This window comes from Microcebus murinus, chromosome 15, assembly GCF_040939455.1.
Source record: "Microcebus murinus isolate Inina chromosome 15, M.murinus_Inina_mat1.0, whole genome shotgun sequence".
NCBI classification, from domain to species: Eukaryota; Metazoa; Chordata; class Mammalia; order Primates; family Cheirogaleidae; genus Microcebus; species Microcebus murinus.
Window position 1 is genome coordinate 23,241,448 of NC_134118.1, and position 25,294 is coordinate 23,266,741.

A 25,294-nucleotide genomic window follows, 5' to 3' on the forward strand; every position below is an offset into this window, starting at 1 on the left:
GAGATTCTTGCCCTGCTCTTTCATGCCAATGAAAAGGAATGGTTCCTTCTAAAGAAGAAACAGTTTACCATACTAGAGTTTTTTTCTCCTCCTCACACATCAATCTTAATTAATAACATTTATCAGGTGTTGGGTGGGTGGGAGGGGGAGGAGGGGATGGGTATATACAAACAATGAGTAAGAGGTGCAACGTTTGGGGGATGGACACACTTGAAGCTCTGACTCGAGGGGGGAGGGGGGCATGGGCAATATACGAAATCTTAACACTTGTACCCCCATAATACGCTAAAATAAAAAAATATATAAAATAAAATAAGTGCGAAATTAAAAATAAAGAAAATACAAATGGATTCCCTATGTCACCTTCTGCCAGTCTATGTGCCACAAATTTATTACAGAAAAAAATTAAACAAATTGTTATTCTCAAAAAAAAAAAAAACAAACCCAAAACCAACATGCCTAAGTGCAAATGATAGCTATTTCAACACATAATTGAGTGCAACTCAGGTGCCAGGCTCTCTGCTAAAGGCAGGAGACAGAGGTGAGCTCAGTAGTCATGAAACCTGCCTTGTGGAGTCTGGCATTGAGGACAATTGTAAATAAGTGAGGTGTATGTTGCAGAAGAGGAAGTATTATGGGTGCCATGGGAACTGTGGTTATTTTGTGTTATTTTGAACTTCAGCAGCACTGAAAATGGTCTCTTTCAATCAATGAGCTGTATCCTATTCTCCTGTCATGGGTATTTTTTAAATAAGTCTTTGGTTTAAGCCAGTGAGGAACATAATTGGCCAGGCTGGCCCAACTGTTCTTGACTCCATCAATCAATCCTAGTAGATACACAGTTCATCAGAAGAAAGCAGAGGAACATCCAAAATGCAACCAATTTAGTTTCCTGACTTAGAGCTTCAGATATGTAATATAGAACTTCGAACATGCCTGAAGAATCACTGCTATGAAGAAGTGAAATTGATGCTCTAATCAGATGGTCTCTTAGAGATTTGGTTGTATCTACTGACTGCCATGTATTCATATTTCTATATCTACCCTGTGCTTATGATGCTGGTGAATTCTGGCTTCTACTCTTGGCCTACTTGACTAGTCCTGGAGAGAGGTAACCAGATACAACTGAGATCGAATCTCTCTTCATAACTATGATGTTCATATGCATATGGATGGCGGATCTAACACCCTGATTTTGAAGTACCTTCTCTACTCTTATGACCGTTCCCTATAGGTAGGTGGCCACCCAAATGCATGGCCAGATTCTGGCCTGGAAGGCTGCCAGTTGTAAGATTTTTGGACTCCTTTCTCATACTATAACGTTTTGCCCTCCGCCTTGCTCACATCTATTGACTTCTTGCCCTCCATTTGCTGCTCTGACCAATCTTTCTCCCTCTTTCTTTATTTTTAATTTTCTAGTTCATGAAGTGCATAAGACTCACTCTGGGAAGGAGTTTAACACGCAGATTTTCAGGTCACTTCCTCCCCATGTCATTTTAACAAGCACACTGATGGTTCTGGCACAGTCATCTCAGAACACACTTCGGGAAACACTGGTCTGAATAAAGTCCAAAGAGGCGTCCAGCCCCTCAGCACTGCGGTGCGGCTCCAGCGGCATCACCACCGCTCTGCCGCGCGGCTCTGAGCTCTGGCCCTTCCCTCTGTGTATCCAGGGAACAGCCCTGGAAAGAGTCCTGGATTCAGAGTCGAGACGTGTGGGTTTTTATTTTCATGATGCCAATAAAGAACTCGGTGCAAGTCTCAACCTTTGTGGATTTCCTCATTTATCAGATGAAGAGTTTGGATAACCTGACCGCCAAGCTGCCTTTTGGCTTTAACATTTGACAATTTCTGCTCCAGTGTTTCTGCTCAGGCCATTTCTACTGCCTGGAAATTCTCTGCTGTGCCCTTGCCTGCCACTTTTTCTTCTACCTTTGTGAGTTTGTCTCTAAAATTCCTGCCCGGCCTATGAAGCCTTGTTCAAGCACTACTTCCTTCAAGGCACCTTCATTGGCCATCCCTGAGTCCTCCTATACATCATCTGTTCCCCTAATACAGACCCAATCAGACACCTTCCTTCTGTGGTAGATATTTAATATACTTCTCTTCACTAGTTTATAAGCTCCCTGATGTCAGGACTATGCTTTGAACTGTGTATATACTATAGTAACCTCTATATTAATGAGTGTAGATAGAGGATCGTAAATAAATATTGACTGAATGAGAAATGAGAGCACATAGTGCCCCTGCTGGCTTCTGCCACCTTTTCCCCTGGAAAAAGAGCATAACATGCCTGCATTTATTGGCGTCTTAGCTGCAGCCAGGGAAGCATGTTTCAAATGACAGCTGGGCCTTGCTCACCGCTTGCTGAACTGCTGAGAGCAGGACCCCATTATCCTTTGTCCGTGTCTGGTACCAATGATAAGGTCCTCAGGGGAGTAGACATCTCAGGCTGTTTCCTTGCCATTGTCACACATATCTGCTTGCACAATGGGAATCGTGTTTGGCCAACACTCTTAGCATTTTAGTATGTCCCAAGAATGAATGTCCCAGAGGTGCTGAAATCAGGCCTCTGCACTTGGTCAAATTATCCCAATCCTAAACCCCATCTCTACCTCTACTTTTAGCTTCTGCACCAAGTGACCTGGAAGGCTGCATGGATAGAAGATAATCATTGAAACATTCCGGGGTTGATGGGAAATAAAATGAGCTCTAAATGTAGCAAACAATTGCTGTCTCTCCAGAAATTTGAGATTAGATTTCTCATACATTATTATTATATTACATATAGAGGTCCTTTTCTGCAATAACATAAGCCAGACCAGTAGTACCCAATATTTTTTAGACTTAAGACCCATTTATATAATACCATAATCTAGACCAGCTGTTTGTGAACTTTTTGGTCTCAAGACCATTTTACACTTTTAAAAAATATTGAGGACCTTGGGGACCTCCTGAAAGGTCTTGGGAAACCCCAGGAGTCCTTAGATCACATTTTGAGAACGAGTGATCTAGACTGACAAAAATTTTGGCAAAATGTTCACTTTACAAATTCTTATAGGTCTAAGTCCCATAGGCTGAACACAAATGGCATATATTTAATCAATATGTGTTATTGCACAAAGATATTAAAATGAGTTTAAAAGAATTCAAGGTGAACATAGAAGCAACTGGAAACTCTATGTGAGCACAATGCTAAGTACTTGATATGTAGGCTTTTTAAAAAGTTCTAAATTGACTTGTACTTCCCAATAAATCCCTTCCTTTTTCTCTCATTACCAGGGGAAATGTTAAAAGAAGAGATTCTTCTGTGAGGTTCTCCAAAGTGATTTATTTATTTTGTGTCCCTGGGCCTGATGCAGTCCCTGGCTTGCAGGCTGCCCCATGCTGCACCTTCCTGTCCACTCTCCATCTTTCTCTCTCTGCTCCCTGCCCTGGGGGCTCACCTGTAGGGACCACATCAGTGGCCACCCTGCCCAGTGATGTCCGGTTGGGTCTGGCCCATGGGGAGCTCCAATGGGAGATGGGAGTGAGGTCAGGGTGTGAATTCCCTGGCTCCTCCCTGTGACATCACCTTGGGCTGGCTGTGTCCTTTCATGAAAGAGGACTGCTTCTCTCCAGACAACATAGCTCACTCTCTCCTGGCAGGTTCTGGCAACTTCTTCCTTTCCCATCCTTTGGGCCAGCGGTGATTGTACTGCTGCAGCAGCTGACACCACCATCCCAGTACCCTCCCACCTTTGTAATTCACCTCTTTGTAAATAAATTGTATTTGACTTCTTGTAATTTGAGAGAGCCATCAATTTTCTGAAGTCGGCCTGATGGATACTCATTAATAATTACTTATTGATTATTAAATTTTTTTTAACAATCTGTTTTTATCCAGTCGTTCATATTTTGAAAATATTTCTTCTCGGCCGGGCGTGGTGGCTCACGCCTGTAATCCTAGCACTCTGGGAGGCCGAGGCAGGCAGATTGCTCGAGGTCAGGAGTTCAAAACCAGCCTGAGCAAGAGCGAGACCCGTCTCTACTATAAATAGAAAGAAATTAATTGGCCAACTAATATATATAGAAAAAATTAGCTGGGCATGGTGGCACATGCCTGTAGTCCCAGCTACTTGGGAGGCTGAGGCAGTAGGATCGCTTGAACCCAGGAGTTTGAGGTTGCTGTGAGCTAGGCTGACACGACAGCAATCACTTTAGCCTGGGCAACAAAGCGAGACTCTGTCTTAAAAAAAAAAAAAAAAAATTCTTCTTCAGGTACCTGCTTTAATTTAATTTAATTTTTATTTCTCTTTCCATTTTAGGCCAGGGATATTGTTGCACGTAATCCTGTTTAATTCCTTTCCCTCTCCCTGACCTCAACTATGCAAAGATCTTGCTAAAGGTCAGTTCCTCCCTAATTCATAAAGTTGAGACCCTTAACTTCAGGAGGTGATTTTAGGAGGAATTATAGACCCAGAAGCCCTATCACTTACAACTTTGTCACCTGGCTGTTCATCTTCACAATCTTCACGGACACCATTTTGGAGCTTAATTTACATCTGGAACTGAGGTTCCAGTGAGGTTAAATGAACTGTCACTACTACTCAGACAAAGCTGGGGAGAACTCTAGAGAGTGTCAAGACAGCTTAAAACACAGGGAACACCCCCCTGTCTAGAGGTTCCTCCCGGCTCTGCGCTTCTTTCTCTCAGCAGGGCTCACATTCCTGCTCCTGGCCTCTGAGTCCAGCTGCATGTTAAAGAGGCCCGTGCTTCCTCTGCAAGCCTGGAAACCATTAGATACCCCAGCAGCTTCAGGGTCTAATGCCTCTTTCCTCCCTAAGTCACTCTTTCACAGCCTGCACCTCCCCCAACTAACACATATTTTATGCAAAATCAGGATACTGGATACAAGATCCATCCCCATGGGCCCTGCACAGTTTCACTTTGCAGAGGTAAAAGTGGAAATCTAATTCCTGCAGCACAGCTCGCTCGGCCCACAAAGCCTTCTTTGGCAGTGGGAACCAGGCCCTGGCCCCATTTCCCCTCTTCCCTTCTCTGCTCACACACAATCCTCATCGCTGGCAGCTTTGCATAGGAGCTGTGACAACAGGACAGAGCACTGTCATCCTCCATAATTAGCCAGGCGAGCAGGACTGCTGTAATATCACTAGGTTGACAGTGCTCTCGCACCTAATAAATTATTCACGCCACTGAAGTGTAATCAGCTGTCACGTTCAAAATAGGTCATTCACGCTAAGGCTGCTGGAGGTGAAAATTTCACAGCAATGATAATAAATCCATGTGCTTTGGTTTAAGCAAATCTCCAAAGAAAGTGGCTTCTCTAAGCAATTCCATATTAAATATCTGTTATTGAATCCCAGCGATGTTTCCATTAGCAGCAGCAGGAAGAGGCTGAAACAGCTGTCTGCTGGCAGGACGGGGAGTTGGGGGTGGGGGGCTTCATTTCAGCCTCTTCCTTCACTGACCCTCCCCCAAGAGCCTCAAGGGGCCACTTGAGGAAGATAAATGTGAACACCTGCTCTGGTTTGTTCTCTGCACACAAGACGATGGGTAAGTCAGAGTGAGGATAAGCACCAGACGTTGGCAGGTTCTAGAAGAGCAAATGTACACAAGCCTCTCTGAGATGCGCCTCTCAGCCCTGGGTGCCACATTCACAGTGGAATTCAAGTTCAACAGCTGTAGGCCGTGTGCCCCTGCATCTCATATTCTAATTCACAGACATTTGGGCCTCTTCACTCGCCCTTTTGTTGGCAGCAGATACGTTATTCAACTCAAGTGCCTGGTGGAATACAAATATTAGGCTGGCTATGTCCGTTTTTGGAGAGTTACTGTGTGTTAGTATGTTCTTTTAATGGTCTTTGAGGATACAGAGGACTATCTTATAGAAGGAAGAACAAGTTTTCCCTGGAATTAGAATAAAGAGAAGTGATTGAAGACATAGCTTGTGGGGTTTGAGTTAAAATAAAAGCAAATGTGCAGCCTGCTAGCTACTGAGTGTTAAACGCATGTGTGACTGATGAATACTGATAATTCTCCTCCCTGAAGGGAAAAGGGGAGGGAGCTTAGAAATGGGATTGACTCCTTGCCTGCCTTCTTTGGGGAGCATAGACCAAAAATCTCTTTAGGTTTCTTCCTGCTGACACTCTATGAATGTACAGCCTTGGAGCAAAAGGCCAAGAAATGCAAGCATTGCATGTAGCACCAAATGAAGAAAAGCATGTGAAGATGGAGAGTTCATAGATGTGTTTCCACGATCATCATATTTATCATGTTAACACTGCTCCAAGCATGTCAAGCTCTCACCATCAAATATTAACCTTGGAGAAGCTTGCCCAGATTATTCCAGCCCTTCCCTTCTGATTTTTCCTTTAATCTCCCCAGAGTGTTCTGAACAGTTTGCATTATTGAACTCCTGGACTTACGAAACAGTCCGTATAGGTTACATAGTCGAATCCCCATAAGCTAGAGATAAATGAATAATTTTCACTTATATATATATATATATGCTGCTTTATAGTCAATGTTTCAACAGTTATTTCCTGAGTTCCTGGGTGCTTAGAGTGGGACTTTGTTAAGTCAACCACGATTGATGTGTATGCAATAAACTTTGCTGTCCAGAACTGGGATCCTGATTTCCCATCACAGCAACCCCCTCCTCACCCCAGCCTGCTCCTCTGGGAGTCTCCCCATCTCAGTGAAGAGCAATGTCATCCTTTCGGAATCTTAGGCCAAAGCCTTATTATCATCTTTGCCTATTTTTCCCTGTACCCCTCATATTCAGTCAGTATCAGGCCAGGTAAATATCCCATTAGCTGTCCCTGGACTATGGCAATAGTCTCCCACCTGGCTTTTCTGCTCCAGCCTCCATCTTTCTTTTCCAGACAACAGTCAGAATGATGCTTTTGTAAGGCAAATCAGATTACATCACTTTGCTCAACTGTGGCCGATGGCTCCCCTTCTCACATAGAGTAAAAACTCAAATCATTATGGTGGCCAATATGGCTTTGCAAGAGCTGACTCCCTCAAAGCCTTTCGGATTTCATCTTCTACAACTCTGCCCTGCAAACTCTGTGCTGCAGACACACGGCCTCTTTGCTATTCCTGGAACATTCTCCCCAGACATCCATATGGTCAGACCTTGACTTCCTTCAAGCCTCTGGGCATTTGTCAGTAAAGCCTCCTGACCACCATGCCCTATCCTTCTCAGCCTGCACTTGACTTTTTCCCATATCACCTATCTTCACCTGGCACACAGTATTTTCACATGTTTGCTGATTTTCTGTCTCTTTCCACTGCAATATAACTTCATGAGGGCTGGGACTTTGTTATATTCATTGCTGTATCCCAAGAGCCAGAATAGAATTGAATTTAGCACATGGTAGACTTCCAATAGATACTCTTGAAATGAATGAAAAACTAAATCTTATATCCCCAAATAGTTCATAAGCTCCTAGGGGGACCACATCTTCTAATTATGCTACTCGTCTCTAGAGAAGCTTCAGTAAGTGCTAATCTCAAAGCATTTATGCAGAGATCCTAAAAGTGATTCCCAACTAGACAGAAATTAGTAGCAAGAATCCCGTACTTATCTCTCACATGTGCTGTTATGAAGAAAACAGTCTTTCTAAGATGGTGTCAGATATACCCCATCTTGGTCAGAGAAAGTTTTCCTGAATGACTTGTATCTTTTGTGGAAATCCAGTTCCCTATTGTTAAATTTACATGGCTCAAAAAAAGCAACTACTCTGCACATTTTCAGGAATTGTCTGGTTTTTTCTTGTATTCTGGGTATCCATTCTGAGCTTTTTTCTTCCTCAATGTAGAGATATAGACAATAATTATGATAAAAGATAGATAACATAAAATTTACCATCTTAACCATTTTAAGTGTACAGTTCAGTGGTGTAAAATACATTCACATTGTGCTGCAACCAATCTCTAGAACTCTTTCATTTTGCAAAACTGAAACTCTATGCCCATTAAACAACTCCTCATTCCCTCCCCCCATCCGCAAGAACCATCTACTTATCGTTTCTAAGACTTTGACTACTATAGGTACCCCATACAAGTGTATTCACATAGTATTCATCTTTTGTGACTTATTTCACTTAGCATGATGTCCTCAAGGTTCATCTATGCTGTAGCATCCGTCAAAATTTCCTTCCTTTTTAAGGTTGAATAATACCCTACTGTATCTATATGCTGTGCCATACTTTGCATATCCATTCCTCTCTGTATGGATACTCCACCTTTTGACAATTGTGAGTAATGCTGCTATAAATGTGGTATGCAAGTATCTTTTCAAGACTGATTTTTTGAGACAAAGTCTCACTCTGTTACCGGGGCTAGAGTGCAGTGGTGTCAGCATAGCTCACTGCAACCCCAAACTCCTGGGCTCAAACAATCCTCCTATCTCAGCCTCCTCGAGAAGCTGAGACTATAGGCACGTACCATCAGCCCCAACTAATTTTTCAATTGTTTGTAGAGACAGGAGCTTGCTCTTGCTCAGGCTGGTCTCAAACAATCCTCCCACTTCAGCCTCCCAGAGTGCTAGGATTACAGGTGTGAACCACCGTGCCCTGCAAACACTCTGCCTTTAATTCTTTTGGTATATATCCAGAAGTGGAATTACTAGATAATATGGTAATTCTATTTTTAATTTTTTGAGGAGCCACTATACTGTTTTCTATAGTGGCTGTACCGTTTTACATTCCTACTAACAGTGCACAGAGTTTCCTAACTCTTTTTAATAGTAAGATTTTTCCCCCACAGCAAGTTAAAACTGCTCAGAGATGCCTAATAGAGCTAAACATTCCTGCTGCTTCGAATGTTTAGCAACCAGGAGCCAAGTGGTATGGGTTTGTGTGGCAGTGCTTTTAGATCTTTCCTATTGTGTCTGTTTTGAAAAGCCTTCCTTGTTCTCAAATTAACATGCAGGCTGAGCAGACACATGCTGATCTGCCTTATAGATGCAGGGCAGTGGGCAGGAGCCAGCACTTTTTGCAATGATCAAAGGTCTGCTAATCCCGTGTAATCTCCTACCATAAAGATAATGTAGTTCCAGTTTGTGGTTTCTTTGGGAGATGCTCCACGAGGCCTGGCACTATCACTCCTTGATGAACTGGGAGACTTGTGTGTGTGGAAAAGCCCAGAAGATAGCTTTGAGTCATGCTTACCTATCAGTCACTCATTAGGAGTAGGTCTAAGTGCTTCTGATCTTGGAGATGTGTGCACCCAAAGAGTCAAATGGGGAGAGGGATCCCTTGAAATGATGCAGAGGTATACATGAGAAGGACCCTGGCCACTTCCTGTGTACTATCTTTTTTCACTGGATTTATTGTTGGGCTGGGAGTATAGATCCACAGTCCTACTTTGTTTCTCTTTTTACAGGATGTTGCCTTCATTCCATCTTAGACCACCAATTTTTCATCATCCTTCCAATTGGTATTACAGAGCAATGTAATGTGATGACATGTATTCCCCTTAAAAGAGTATTAAAATAACCATAACAGGGGATAAGTCCCCTCTTACATGGGGATTTAATAATGGTAAGATCCTCCCAGCAGACACGAAAAGGGGAAGGGCAAGAAGAAGAGAAGGTAACAAAACTCTCAATGACCCTAAGACTTGCAAGTTGATGACCTAGACCAGGGGTTGACAGGCTTTTTCTGTAAAGAGCCAGACAGTAAATATTTTAGGCTTTGGGGACCGAGAGGTCAAAATGAGGAAATTATGTTAATACATATAACAAGAGAGAAAACAAAATTTCACATCTTTTTTTAATTGACAGAATTCAAAATATAATAATTGAGCACTTTTTAAAAAGTAGTCTAGTAAGGAAAAGAATGTAGTTCTTTTTCTTTGGAATAGCATTTTGCTTAATTGGGGTACAAGGCTGGTGATCCCCATCACCAAATCTATTGCAAATCTTCCTCTGTAAATACCACTCTTATCTTGCAGGCTGTCTAAACACAGGCAGTGGGCTGGACCTGGCCTGCAGACCATGGCTTGCAACCTCTGCCTACACCAAGAATGGTGCTGAGAGCCGGAGGCTCACTCCGTGCAGTTCTCAGCAGTACCTGGTGGGTCATAAGGGCATAAACACCTGTCTTTCTGGGCATATACTCAATGTTTAGAAGACAAGCGGGGCTTTTCTCTGTCTTCTGTATTATAATCCATGTTGTAAATGACAAGATGTGGTCTTTTCACATACAGAAGACCATGTTTCTAGCTCGTTATCACTTGTCTCTCCAGGAGTGGAGGGTTTGGGTGGATCCATTCCTGGTCTACCCTGCCACAGCTGGGACCGTTTCCAGCCTAACTGACAAGTGATGTGCCTGGTTGTAACTCTTCTGAGTGGTGCTCAATAAATACATGTTGATTAGTTCACAGAGGTTTGATTCTATTCACGTTTTCTCTGCCCCATTTAGTAATATTACTAAGCAACTGAGCTAATATTTGTCCTCTTGTACTTTTTTTATGAAATTGATATATTTACACACAAATACACATAAATCATGCTTTCCTTCAGGAGGCTTTTACCACTGAAAATATTTAACAAGAAATGGAAGTCAAAACAAAAACAAAACACCACTAAGGGGACATTGTAGGGGCTTCATTTAAAAATCTTAATTACTGTCCTAAAATACTGTAACTATATGTACAATTAAAGTTTTCAGTGAGTGCTGTCTTTAAATTAGGAATGTTTTAACAAATACAGAAAGTTCAGCCTTTATCAGATTACCTTTTCTAAAGAACTCTGTAAAGTGGTGAATGGGGATGTGATGTGTTTACCACCAGTAAATATTTACCCAGGAAATAGGTCCTGTGTAAAGAAACTATTAGAGATATGATTCTTCACCTTTAGCATTTCTAGATAAGGCAAGGGCCCCTTTCCCCAAGAAACGTGCCATAGCATGTGTTGCTCTTTGATACCCAAAGAATTTTCAGGTGGAGACCAGATTGATTAAAGTAACAGAACACAGGTAAGAAATCATGTACTTATTCTGGGTCAAGCAGTGGGGTGATTCTGAGCCCTGCCTTGGTCACATGGTGGAGATCAGATAGCTACAAGCCTTGCTAACTCATGAGCCAGAGGTACCTCTATATTCCCAGGAAAGCATTTCAAGTGAGCCGTCTCAATAGCTCTGCTCTAATCAGCTTGTGTCTTTAATTAAGCCAACCCTGCCTGGTTTGTGATTAATGCCAGGAGTAGAAGGGGTAATTGTATAGACGTGGGAGGCTGGGACAACTGAGAAAAATCACAATTAAATAGTAACTGACATTTATGTAGTAAGCGCTTATGATTTTCAATTATCTCATATATTATCTCCTTTAACCTCAGCAATTTTTTGAGTGGACAGTCATCATCATCATCATCACCATCACCACCACCACTATTATCACCACCATCATCACTCTCACCACCACTGCCACCACTGCCACCACCGTTATCATTGTCATTATCATCATCATGACCATCACTACCACCACCATCACCACCATCATCATCAGCATCATCACTATCACCTGCCACTGCCATTATTATCATTGCCACCACCAACATCACTACCACCACCATCATCACCACCATCATTACCATTGTCATTATCATCACCACCACCATCATTATCATCAATTACACGTGAAAAAAGGAAATTGAATCTTTTGAGGGCTTAGATAATTTGCCCAAAGTCAAATAACTAGTAAGTTGAAGTAGGTCTTTTGAGTTCAAATATTTTGTTCATTCTGTGACAAATATGCTACTTTCCCTCAGTTTGGAAATCTGAATAATAGAAAAAGCAAAGATTTGAAAACAACAGTGGCTTTAGAATTTCTGTAGGCAAAGTACTTAATACAGCAATATGGTTGGGAAAGGGGTCTGGTTCTCCTCTGGAAGCTGTTTACAGAGCAAGCACGTGATTTTTAATTCAGATTGTAGAGTGCAGATCACTCAAAATAGTAATGTTTTCTATTTTTAAAAAGCCTTTTACTATGCTTTATATTAAGATTTAAAATTTTAATGTATTTTTCAATTTTTAGAGATGTTAATGGAGATTAATAGGGGCTTGAGGCACTGCCTACCACAAAGACATCCTTGGTACCCTTCAGCATGCAAACTCGAAGTTGGTAGAGAAGAGTTTGCTTTTCCTAATATTTTAGTCATGTGGTTTACCTGAAGGCAGTAAAGAGTATCTTTCACAAATCATATCTGCTTATTTGAATCTTTAGTGTATTTTAAAAACATCATTCTGTCAGTGCATTGTGGTGTTAGAAATAGAAAGAAAAAATCCCATCATAGAAAATGTTTTCATATTTATCCTTTCCCAGAGATTTCTGAGGGCTACTTTTTAGAAAATTAAAAAAATGATATTCAACAGCTCAGCCAACTGACTTGACTTGTGATCCAAAAGGCAAGTTATTTTCTTCTTGTTTATTAGCTCATTACCACTTACACTGAATGAACAGTTTAGAGTGAAGGCAAGAGGGAGAAGGGACCAGCTGGTCTGCCCCTGTTGCTGTTTGAGTTGTGTAGTATAAATATTTAAACTTTTAACTCCCAATAAGCCAAAGACAAGAATAAAAAAATTGCAGTGAAAAGGTGGCCCTATAACTTCACCACTTTCCAAAAGGCAGTAATGTATTTCTTCTCTTTATTTTTCTTAGAAATGATTTTTTTTTTTTTTAGGGCTAAACCTATAATACAGCAGAAGATGAAATATCTTTAGGATCTTTTCTCTGTTTAGTAAGTTCTGTATTAATGAAAGTCCTTACAAAGCTTGAAACAAGTGTTTTTTTCTCTTTTTCAATTGGAAAAGAGAAACCTTGCCCTCCCTAAAAGTTCACATTTTCCTCACGTTTATATTTTAAGGTCCAAGATTTTTACCTTGTATCCATCATTGTCTCCTTAAGTATCTTCCGCCTAAAACGTTTGTTAAATAAGTTGAGGCATTAAAAAGCTTAAGATATAGAAAGTCCACATGTGAAAGAACGATGATATAAATTATTCTTAATTTGCCTTCTGGAGTGAAACTGGACTTTACATCTTGCTTTTGATTACTATCCCAGCGTTAAGTCAAAATCTTCCTTTTAAAGATACCTGAAAAGGGGCTGGGCGCGGTGGGTCACGCCTGTAATCCCAGCACTCTGGGAGGCCAAGGCAAGAGGATTGCTTGAGGTCAGGAGTTTGAGACCAGCCTGAGCAAGAGCAAGACCCCATCTCTATCAAACATAAAAATTAGCCGGGCATGGTGGTGTGTGTCTGTAGTCCCAGCTACTTGGGAGGCTGAGGCAGGAGGACTGCTTGAGCCCAGGAGTTTGAGGTTGCTGTGAGCTAGGCTGATGCTACGGCACTCTAGCCCAGATGACAGAGCGAGACCCTGTGAAGGAAGGAAGGAAGGAAGGAAGGAAGGAAGGAAGGAAGGAAGGAAGGAAGGAAGGAAGGAAGGAAGGAAGGAAGGAAGGAAGGAAGGAAGGAAGGAAGGAAGGAAGGAAGGAGAAAAGTTTCAAGTAGTTTGTTCTTTTTATCTTGAAGGGCACAAAATGAGGTGGTTTTTCAGTTTACATGACCTGATTTGTCTACAACAAGGATTGAGTAGTTGAAGTTGTCGAGGCACCCCTCCTTCATTCCGGGGTGTGCAGATGCTATGGAATCATCACCCTCTGAAACGGTTTGGGTATTTGTCCCCTCCAAATCTCATGTTAAAGTCTGACCCCAACGTTGGAGCTAGCGCCTAGTGGGAAGGGTTTGGGTCATGGGGGCGGGTCCCTTACATCGGGTTTGGTGCCCTTCCTGAGGTAAGGAGTGAGTTCTCGCTTTACTGGTTCACACGAAAGCTGGTTGTTTAAAAGAACGTGGACTCTCTCTTGCTCCCTGTCTTGCCATGTGACATGCCTGCTCTCCCTTCGCCTTCCATAACAATTGGAGACTCCCTGAAGCCTTCACCAGAAGCAGATACCTGCACCATGCTTCTTGTATGGTCTGCAGAGCTGTAAGCCAAGTAAATCTCTTTACTTTATCAATTATTCACCTGCAGGTATTCCTTTCTGCAACGTAAAATGGACTAAGACTCCACCATAGTGAGCCAAGCATATCCACATTCCAAGCTCCCCAGAAACCGGCTCCTGCTACGGCCTGGGATATACTGAAAGTCAAGGCAGTACAAGAGTGTTTAGCATCCCACTAGCACCTGCATTTCTGGTTTCATTTTCTTCTCTCCCAGTGAATGCTAGGACCATTCACTAGTTCTTCATCTTTCTCTCCAACTTTTCTTTGTCCTTCTTCTAAGACTTGAAACAATCACTTGAATTTGGCTCAACTAGTACCTTTTCCATTTTACAAACCTCTTCTGAAATCAACTTAATTTTAAACATCTTAGTTAAACATCACAGCTTTTGGCAAACAATCGATAAACAAAATTTAGCTATCCAAAAATAAATGAGAAATTGAAGAAGCTGACATTTGCTTAGCACAGTAAAATACATGAGGCTTAGTTAAATGGATAAATCACATCTCTTTAATAAATATATTGGCTTGAGTAAGTAAAGTGGCTTTTATCAAGGGAGGGTAGGAGGGCAAAATTCCCAATATATTTCAGTGTTTTGGTAATAAACATTATGTATCTCTTTTTTTAAAAAAAACTGCTACACATACAATGGGTATACATTTAAAACTTTCAGTTTTCAACTTAAGCCTTATAGAAGACACACTGTAGTATGTCTTACACTATTCCTAAAAAGTTAAGACTTTACTGGCTGCTCATAGTGATACTAAAATAAACATTTAAAATGTTTTACTTGTGATATTGGGCCCCTTTTGGCATTGGCTTGATCTAAGTAGGTTACTCTGAGGTCACTAGAGGCCGTAAATCAGAGGGGTGGGTTGGTGAGACAGCCTGCATAGCTTTAGTGCAATGTGCTATTTTAGTTTATGCCCCTGAAATGACACCATCTCTTTGGCACCAGCCAAAGAAAGCTTCCTAGACATCTATGGGAAGAGAATGTTTTGCAGTAATCCAAGGCAGAGGTCACACAGGCATGAATTACTGTGGGGAGGTCTGTGTCTGCTCCAGACCCTGTGACAAATACAGGAGGGAAAATCACTTCCAACCAAAGCATTTATCCAGGAACCCAGGGGTAGAAATTGATCCAAGAAATCTTGGCAAATCGTGAAAGCAAAGAGTGACCAATTCTTTTCAACCTGGGAAACCAGGCCAGCCTCTTCCTGCCCCTTTTCCAATACCATTACTTGGTTTCACTTGAGAACTCTGGATATTTTTTTGAGAAAGATTCAACATAGTTAAATAACACTGCTTGCATTTATTTATGTGATATAAAATGTGGCATAACCAATCAAACAAAAGCTCCAACTCTTTCTAGCCAGGGCTCATACACTTTTATGTTCTATTTCTCTTACTCTTTCCATGGAGGGTCTGACTTTATCAGTCTGAACTTCCAGTATGTATTGGGTTTGTTCATAATCTTAATTTGATCTCTTTTCCTTCTTTTCTCTCTTCTTTTTTTAATTTTGGAAGGGGCAAATATAATTCGGGAAACAGTATCAAAATATACCAGATTATATAATTATTTACTTATTTTTGAAATAAAACACTACCTTGCTTTTGTAAACAGTCTACACTGAAAGACAAAAAGCAGGCATCTATCCTAATTACATGTTTTTAAATAAATGTATTGCAATCTTTTTGCTTTCTCTGAGCTGAAGTTCCCTTTGAAAGGGAAAAAGTGCTAACTTATTTGGTCTGGGGAAAGGTGAGAAGTTTGGTTCAAAAGTGAGTGGCGTATTTTCCAACCAGCTGTTGGTCTCTTGAAGAGCAACAGGCAGCTAATGGTTGAGTGGACTTCCTTTTGCCAGTTCATCTTCATCTGAGAGAGTTCCTCTCCTTTGGGAAGGTGGAAACAACTTTCCTAGACATAGTCATTTAGGATAGAAGTATGCTCATGCTGAGCCGCACTGTGCCAGCTCTGGGGGCCATTCAAAGATCTGGCAAAAGCTTTACAGTTTCTTATGGTCTTTAAGCGAGATCTTAAAAGGCATGTAAGTGTCCGGGGAATATAAAAGCCTGAGAAATACTTTGCACACACACTGTGAACTCATGGTGTTTTATTATTCTAATCATTGTGCTTGACAACAGATTACTGAGCAGAGCTGAAAATGGAAGCATTGAGGGCTTGTGTTCTAAGGAAAGAAGCGACTGTAGTTTTAACATGTGCCAAGGAATAATTTTGGTCAGTCAAAATATTGACTGACCACCACCTGGTGAACCGTTTCTTTCCACACATGAATTCTGTTTTTCTTGAAAATATGTTAAGGACCTACACTGTGAGTGGTCCTTCTTTGTTTCTTTTTTCAATGATCATCACCACCATCATCATTATTGTTATGATTACCATTACCATTATTACCCATCCAGTTATTCCCACTAACATTCACCAGACTGGCTGTCAGGATTGCACAGTGACAAAACAGTTGAAAGCTCTCGAATTTGATCAGTTGGAAACAACAATGGGAAAAGAGTTTCTAATTCTAACTACTGGTTTTTCAATACTTTGATAATCAAATAAATCATTTCCCCAGGAAAGATTAAGTCTACTTGATGGTAACCATTTTCTAAATGACATGATGATGTTGTTGATGTTGTCTGCAAAGCAAACTTTGGGTGTGTATGTGTGTGTGTGTGTGTGTGTGAGAGAGAGAGAGAGAGAGAGAGAGAGAGAGAGAGAGAGAGAGAGAATAAATATTGGGGTTTGTGGTGTGTGGGTGGATGGCTGTTTCTCTCTCTCTCTAACCATATGCAACCCTACTCTAGAACAAGAACAAAGTTATGCACAATGCTTCTTAGTTCTATTTTCCTTAACCACAGAAAACAATAAGCTGAAGCAAACAGGATCTCAGAAAGACAGTTAAAAAAATACATTAAGACTATGATTCATTTTGTTTTCTTCCCAGATCTTTATGTGGCCCATATATCTAAATGGATTTTATAAACACTTTTAACCCAATGAACCTGCATTCTAAATATGCATTGCTCCAGGGGGAAAAGGGACCTTTAAAAATGTGTCCATTGCAAGGAAATATAGTTGCCTTCATAATAAGCTTTTGGGCATTTTCCTCTCTTTATGTTGGAGAAAATTCATTGTACCAAAAGCTTTCTGTTTCTTAGGCATAAGCGGGCTGAAAGCATAGATGAAACCTAGAACAAGCATAGATTTTTCTAGGTAGATATGTGTCACTATGCAGAAAAGACTAGTAGAATGCTGGGGTTTTTAAGAATAAGAATGTGTAATCAACTATCTTTTTCAGATGAAGAATGAGGCTCAAAGAGGTTAAATGCCTTGCTCAGGATCCTCAAGCTACATAACAGCAGAGGCAAGGCCACCAGCCAGGCTCCTAACTTGTCCCATGCTGTTTCCATCACATAAAACCTCTGAAAAACTGAAGTTCTATAAGCAATCCACTAGGTTAAACAGACATGTGAAAAAAGTCACTATCCCATAAATCCATTTTTGTAAAAACACAGTAGGAATTAGTATTTATTGAGCACTGACCATGTTTTAGGCACTATTCTAAACCATCTCCCTGTAATAGCATTTAATCTGCACGCAGTCCTATGAGGTTCATACTCCATTTTATAGGTGAGAAAACCGAGGCTTAGAGAGATTAAGTAACCTGCTTAAGGTCACAAAGTGAAGCTCTTGACTTTTACCCTATACAGAGCTTGCTTAAAATGAGGCATTGGCTGGATAAGCTTTCACATAAATTGTCAAACATAAGCCATGACTCTGAAAACTGAACAAAAACACACTGGATGTGTTGGCCTTGCAAGGATTTTTTCTCTTTAATCTTTGGGCATTAAATTAAGTGAGACGATCAATTTGGAAAGGATTAAGCGCATGACATTGAAGCGTGACATAAATATGATGAATCCACAGTGAAGATAAGCTGTACAACCCGATAGGTGTTACTGTCCATTTCACCACTGAGGAGACCAAAGTTATGTGGAACAGGTAGTATGAGGCGGAAGCGGAATTTGAATCTGAATCTTATCTGACTCCCAACTCGACTCTACCCCATGGTTATTGAGGTTAAAATAATCGTGTTGATTATCATGAAAGCTCAGGAGAGAGACCCTGCAGCTTCTTCCAGCCCTGCTTTGTCTTAACTCTTCTCTTCAGGGTGTGGCCACACGCTTTCCGGGGTGCAGTGTGTCAGTCTGTAGGTGGCGCTCTTGGCACCATAGCTGGATGTCAAAGAGGAAAACACCTTTGGGCAAAGAAATGTGGGCTGGGCATGTAGGAATGTCATTCCTGGAGAGAGGGGTGGACGAATAATTACCAAATTGTCTAGTCTAGGCTTATCTTCATAGTTGTGAACATTTTTGAAACCCTAAAGGGAGTTAGTATCTAAGTAGGTATAACCAGAGAAAACATCTTCAAGTAGAAAAGAAAATTGAAGAATGAGGCCCAAGATCAAACTTCAAAGTAATGGTGGCTCTAAATGCCTGTCATCAAAGCACAGCAACAGCTTGATAATTCGGTAAACAGCAATGGAGCTCAAATATTTTTCAAACTGATTAAAGTTGTGATAAAAACCCAAGCTATGATTTTAAATATTTCTGTGGGTAGCACAAAATAATGGAAACACAGACATGAAAACATTAACAGTGGTTACATCCTAGATGAGTCGATTATGAGAGATTCTTATTATGTGATACTCCTTAATTTTTTTTCAACATATTAAATTACCTGGGTAATCTCACACACACACTCCTTACTATTGATCCTTTAAAAAATTACTGGATAGAGTTTTTTGTTGTTGTTAAAAATTAGTAGACATAGTTTCCTATGGAAGATAACCAAATTCCTGAGGTACCTGAGTCCAGATTCCCATTTGTTTGGGCAGTTCCACGTGCTATAAAAGCTCCTGCCTATGGCCCAGTCTCATAGGCAGCTTATGAACAAGACATCCGTCAATTACTAGATGAGTCATTTCAAATTGCAACCTGGACAGTCAAATCCCACTGCACAGGTCAACTCAGGGAAGGGCAGTGAAGTGAGAGTAGAAAACTAAGGGGTGTCAGGGCTGCAGCATCCTCACCTGGGAGAAAAAGAAAGGGAAAGGGGAATGGAGAGTTGGGGTGTCAAATAAGTGTGATGAACAGTAAGAGAGAGTCAAACCAAGAGAGAGGGAGGGAGAAGGAGAGATGGGAAGTGCAGATTAAAGCAATATGGTCCCGCAGAGAACCCTTCCTGGTCCATTTGGTCCCACTCCAATCCTAGCAGCCCTGCTGTATACAAAGCACTATGACGGGCTTCCCTATGGTGTTAAGACAGGAGATAGCACAGAATAGGGACAAGGAGAAAGACCTCCTATTATTTTCTAACCTAAACTAAGCCTTCATCTAGTCAGGACTTAAAAAAAAAAAGTATTTGGAGGAACCATGCAACTCCCCTTCCCACCCCTTCCCTTCCTTTGGTGCCCAAATTGATACCAACAGCCACTATCTCATTCAGGATGTTTCACTTTCCTCATTTCAAAACACTCAAGTTTTTGCCCAGGCCAGGCATAAGTATCCAGTAGTCTCAAAACAAAGCAAAGCAGATCAGAATGGCTCTTGCCAAAAAGATGAGTTTACCTTCACCAAAAATGTCATCCTCTTCATCGAGCGGGAGCTCCTCAGCATCAAGAAACTGCATTTTGAGGAGGACAGAAGCGCAGACGGCAGGTGCAGCCCCAGCAGTGCCAGCAGCCACACTACCGAGCTAGCAACCGACTGAGTGACCGAGGTGATTTCCTTTCCTGGGGTTGCCCAAGCCCTGGGGAGGGCAGCTTCCGCATCTGCCCTGAAGAGAGCAGTTTCATTCATATGAATAGGCTTCTGGAGCCTTTTGAAGAGTGAATCCCAGGTGGGGTAATTCTCACCCCTGAGAAGAAAAAAACTCTTTGGAAGGGGGCTGTGGATCCGGTTGGATCTGAATACAGATATCACTCAAAGTCGGAGTGCAATGAATTCTATTTCAAAGCGACAACTTTCATATTTTCTCAGGGAGGAAGGTGGGCTTTAATGCTCTTGCTTATGAATTTGAACACAATGGGTAGTGTTGAAAGAGAGGGAGTTCACATTTCTCATATCTTGGTTTTGCTTCAATGACAATTTATCTGAAAGTAAAGCAAGCCTCTCTGTTAAACCAAAGCAAGCATTTGGAAGACAGAGTTTTCATTTCACTCAGTAATAGTTGCATTTTTGTTTTTTTGCAAACCTCTTGTATTTGAGGATTGGAAACTTTACAACATTTAAACCAAATGTAACATAGCTCTAGGATTTCAGTGCCTCAATTAAATCTATAGTCAATGAATAGATAACTGGTTTGGGCCAAACGACTTCCATTTCACAATATTTACTGAGCCCGATACTTCAGACTTTATCATTAAGGGAGAAAGAAGGAAATGAAATTCGAAAAGCCACTCCTCCCAACAGGAGTAACCATTGGGCTTCCACGTGAGTAGCAGTGGCTGGCATCACCATATTGAGATGCCCAAAGTGTGCTAAATTCTGGATGGCTGTGCAAACACGAATCTCTCTCAGTGGGACTGGCACTTCATTTGGGGGTTTCCCAGATGTTTCTTTTGTGTTTATCTCTCAGGCAGTCAGAAGCTTAGAAAATTCAAATGGAGATGGTGGGGAAAAGCTGTTGACTTAAGGCATTTATTTTTGCCACCTTATTTACTGCTTGGTTTTGTTTTGTTTTGTTTTGAGTCAGAGTCTTGCTCTGTTGCCTGGGCTAGAGTGCCAGGGTGTCAGGCTAGCTCACAGCAACCTCAAACTCCTGGGCTCAAGTGATCCTGCTGCCTCAGCCTCCGGAGTAGCTGGGACTACAAGTATGCACCACCATTCCCAGCTAATTTTTTCTATATATTTTTAGTTGTCCAGCTAATTTTCTTTCTATATTTAGTAGAGACGGGGTCTCACACTTGCTCAGGCTGGTCTTGAACTCCTGACTGTGAACAATCCTCCTGCCTCAACTTTCCAGAGTGCTAGGATTACAGGCATGAGCCACCATGCCCGGCCTACTGCTTGGTTTTGAAGAGACTTCCAGTGCTACCCTATAAGCTGAGAAACTGTCACCTCCTTCTGTAACTGAACCCCTGAAATTACACCAGTTTCTCCCAGAGGAGAGTATGGATAATGGGGCTGGAGAAGTCCAGCAATGAGAAAGGATCATCCTAGAGGAATTCAAGAATCAGTCACTAAGGGCCAACTGAGCACCAGCAGTAGGTTCATCCCTGCACTGGTAGTTATGGGGATTCCAAAGACAGTGTAAAGCCTGGGTCCTGCTGGGATCTCTAATCACTCTCAGCCAGGGCTAGAACCATCTTTAAGGGAGAGCCTGGAAAGGTATGGGGTATTTTGGGTTGCACAATGACTGGGGGTTATTGTCTTGGTGCCCAGGGGTGGCAGACTTTCTGCAATGTATGTGAGAGTGGCTCAAAGAAAGAACTGTCCAGCCCCAAATGCCAATAGCACCCCCCAGCTGAGTGGCAGTTAGCTGGAGCTGCCCATTTCTCTTGCTCTCCTTTGCATGCCTCCTTTCTGACCCTTCTATCACCCCTTACCCTGATCTCCACCAGAATGTTTTTCTGGTCAAGGGTTGCACTTAATTAGATAAATCAAATTATTTAAAATGGGCCTAAATATAGGGAAGGTATATGTGAACTACAGGCCCATTTTGTGCAGTTGGGATGAGAGGATGGGTGTCAATTTTGATCACCACTACATTTCTCAACCATTGTCCTGTGTCCTTTAATCTTCACAACTTCCTTCATCCTATCATCCCATTTTACAGATGAAGCAATGGGGGCTCTGAGAGCTTGAATAACTTTCCTAAGACCATATAGCTAATGAGTGGCAGATCTGACCAGCTGGGAGCTCACTTCATTACCTCTTGTCTAGACAGCTTTTGGGAACAAACATGGACAATTTGGGCCACTGTGGCATCCCTCCTCCCCACGTTGGAAGCATCAGTTACCATGGAACCTGGGGCCCAGCTATTCTACTTCAATAAGTTAACATAACCTCTCTAGGCCTATTTTCTAATCTTTAAATGGGTGGAATTGTGTCCCCCATCAAAATTCATATATCAAAGTCCTAACCCCTAGTACCTTATTTGGAAATAGGATCATTGAAGATATAAATAGTTAAGAAGAGCTTATACCACAGTGGAGTAGGGTGAGTTCTTAATCTAATATGACTGGTTTCCTAATAAAAAGGGGAGATTTAGACAAAGACACACACATGAAGAACACCATATGAAGATGAAGGGAGAGATCTACAAGCCAAAGGACATCAAAGGTTGCCAGTAAACCATGGAGCTGGGGGAGAGGCCTGGGACAGTTTCTCGCTCACATCCCTCAGAAGGAACCAGTCCTGCCAACACCTTGATCTTGGACTTCCGGCCTCCAGAACTGTGATGCAATAAATGTTTGTTGTTTAAGCCACCCAGTTTGTGGTATGTTGTTATGGCAGCTTTAGCAAACTAATACACTTCCTCATCTGGCTTGTTTGAGGATTAAATAGGATAATTTATATAAAGAAACTGACATAGTGTGTGGTGCAAAGTAAATACCCAGTTATAATTGTCCAACTAAATCCCTCACAGGGCAGTTTAGTTCATTTCTCTGCTCAAAGCCTTGGTGAGGATAGAGAATGAGCAGTCATCATGCTCTCTACAGAATCTCAATAACCCTTAGGAAGTTCCTCTCAGTCTCCTCTTCTCCAATTTAGATACCATCAAAACACAGTTAAGAATGTCAAAGAACAAATCACAAATGCCACCAAAAACTCCTTTAGAGTAGGGAATATAGAAAATATGGTGCTTGCTCTCCAAAGTTCATAATCACCTTAGAGGGATAAGGCATGCATGCATGATGTGTTAACTAGGAAAGGAAATTAATAAACTATAAATATATGCCTCAACATGGATGCATTTCAAAAACAAAATATTGATTTTCAAAAGGTCTCAGAAAATTATAAATAGTATGATTATATTTACATAAATGTCCAAAATAGATAAAATGAAAATAAATATGTAAATTATAGCTAATACTTTATAGTGCCAGCAACAGTTCTAAATGCCTTGATTTACCTAATTGTTACACCAATCGTATGATACAGGATATTTAATAATTATCTCCATTTTACTTAAGGACCAACAGGTGAAATGACCCCACCAAGGTCATGTGTCTGGTAAACAGTGGAAGAGATGATCCAGGCCTCAGGATAAAGGAATGCCAAGCTATTTGTAGCTCCCCAGCTGCAAGTACTCCAAGCATGGCTCCCTATGCCTGGAAGGCACCCTTCTCCCATCTGGTCCTACCACTAATCTTTTGAGCTCGATCTAAGTAAGGGCTTTCTCCTCCACGAAGCCTTTCTTTTATCCCCAAGTAGAAATACTTCCCACTCCCTTGGGCCACTTATTTATTTATATATCTCTTTCCACTCCTTCCCTTCACTTCTCAAGGGCAGGGGCCATTTCTTCTCAAATGTTGTATCTCTAGCCCCTCAGCATAGTGCCAGGCAGAAAGTCATTGAGCAATGTGCATTTTTTAATGAGTGAATCACGACTAAATGAATGGCATAAAGCTTTGGTGTGAATTGACTATGAGAGAGCAAAAATTCTTACTTAGGAATTACTCCTAGAAACTGTAGGGGAGAGAATAAAAATTTCCCCTTCTCTTAAGTTCTGTAATAGGCACCTGCAAATTAAACTGACAAAAGACAGATTAACAGGAAAAAAAGTCATACAAATTTTATTAATATTTTTACTTGCACAGGAGCTTCACAGAAAAGAAGTGAAAGCCCCTAATAAGTTTTTAGACTTGGGGGCTTCTATGCCATTTTAACAAAGGTGATGAATTCTGAAGAAGTGACTAGACAAAGGAAAAGGGGTGGAGGAATGGGCTCCTAGGGGTGGTAAATTGTGGAAAGGTGATTAGAAATGTATGGTAGATAAGGATTGTTATGCAGATTAATCTCCCATACCAGGAAGAGGAGAATGACTCTTAACTACCAAAGATGGGAGAATGGAACACATTTACAAATGGAAATTAATGTCATCTTTACAAAGGGAAATTTATACCTTGCTTTTAAGCAGAAAGAGGAAGGGCAGAGAGTTCTTCCTCAAAAATAGCTCAAAATAGTACTTATGCGAACGTAGCATATTTTGGGGCTGTAATCTGATTCCCTTCAAACCTATACTAGAAAGGAAAGACTAAAACTCAGTGCTTAGTTAAGGGGGATGAAGGTTACAGAAAATAGTTTTGACTAAGAAGTGAGGAGTGAGTCAGGAACAACAACCAAACGACCTTGCTTTTTAGTGATTGAGGCAAACAGCTCCAATAATGGGATTTGGGAAAGAGAACAGAAGTAAGGATGAATCAGTATGAGACAACTATTTTGATCAAAGGCTGATTTGTGACAACCTGTGTTAAGTTTAACAATAGAACTTCATCAAGGACATACACACAGGAACATGGCAAAGCTTTTATATTCTAAACAGTTGGTGCCCACTTTGTGCCATACTATGTTTGTGAATAACAAAGATATACGAGGCCTTGGCCTTGCTTTGGGGCAATTTACTCACCCATTCCCATGTACATTCATTTGAAAAATAATAATGAGTACCTATTATATTTTAGATACATTGGAAAACATTTAAATAAATTTTTAAGTGACTGTGCGTGTGTTGTGTTGAACATACGAAAGTCAACATAGTAATATTATTTTGTGGTATGAGAATTGAGGTTATAATGATCATTGGTTTATTTCATATTAATTTTAAACATTTCCGCATGTTGCGCTTTTTCTTTTTTTAAAAAAAAAAACAAACCCATCTGTGAAGTGCTTAAAGGGAGAAACCATGCTGGTGGGAAAACATCATCATCCAATATGGTGGGCTTTCATTCCAACAGAAGAGCTTCACAGTCTTCTCTCTGTACTTCTGGAGAACTTCCCACATCCTTCAGAAAGTGTTTTTAAATACTTAATTTCAAGATACATGAACTTCAGAACAGGAGAAAGAATATGAAATATTTAGAGGTAAAATGCCCAGAAACAGAAAGGAGAACAAAGTAGGAGAGAGGAATTGAAACTGTGAGAAGTGGTTGGAATCAAGAAAGAAAAAGAAGGTGAAAGAACCACAGAGCCAGAAATAATCTTATCTTTGGGTAACTTTACCACCAGCAAAGATGCACACAAAATGTGTCTAACTGCAA

At 41.1% G+C, this 25,294-nt stretch overlaps 1 protein-coding gene across 5 annotated transcripts in view; it reads right to left on the reverse strand.

Annotated features, from left to right (window-relative positions):
- The window catches only part of RIPOR2 (RHO family interacting cell polarization regulator 2), a 207,802-nt gene that overhangs the window by 89,156 nt on the left and 93,352 nt on the right, over positions 1-25,294 (reverse strand). For 2 of the 5 annotated variants that reach the window (XM_012741342.2, XM_012741345.3), the window contains exon 1: positions 19,659-19,834. The exons of the other annotated variants lie outside the window; for them this stretch is intronic. In XM_012741342.2, coding sequence (XP_012596796.1) covers positions 19,659-19,719 — 61 coding nt within the window. In that variant the 5' untranslated portion in view covers positions 19,720-19,834. Of the gene's footprint in view, positions 1-19,658; positions 19,835-25,294 lie in introns of those variants that run through there. 5 annotated transcript variants of the gene reach the window in all.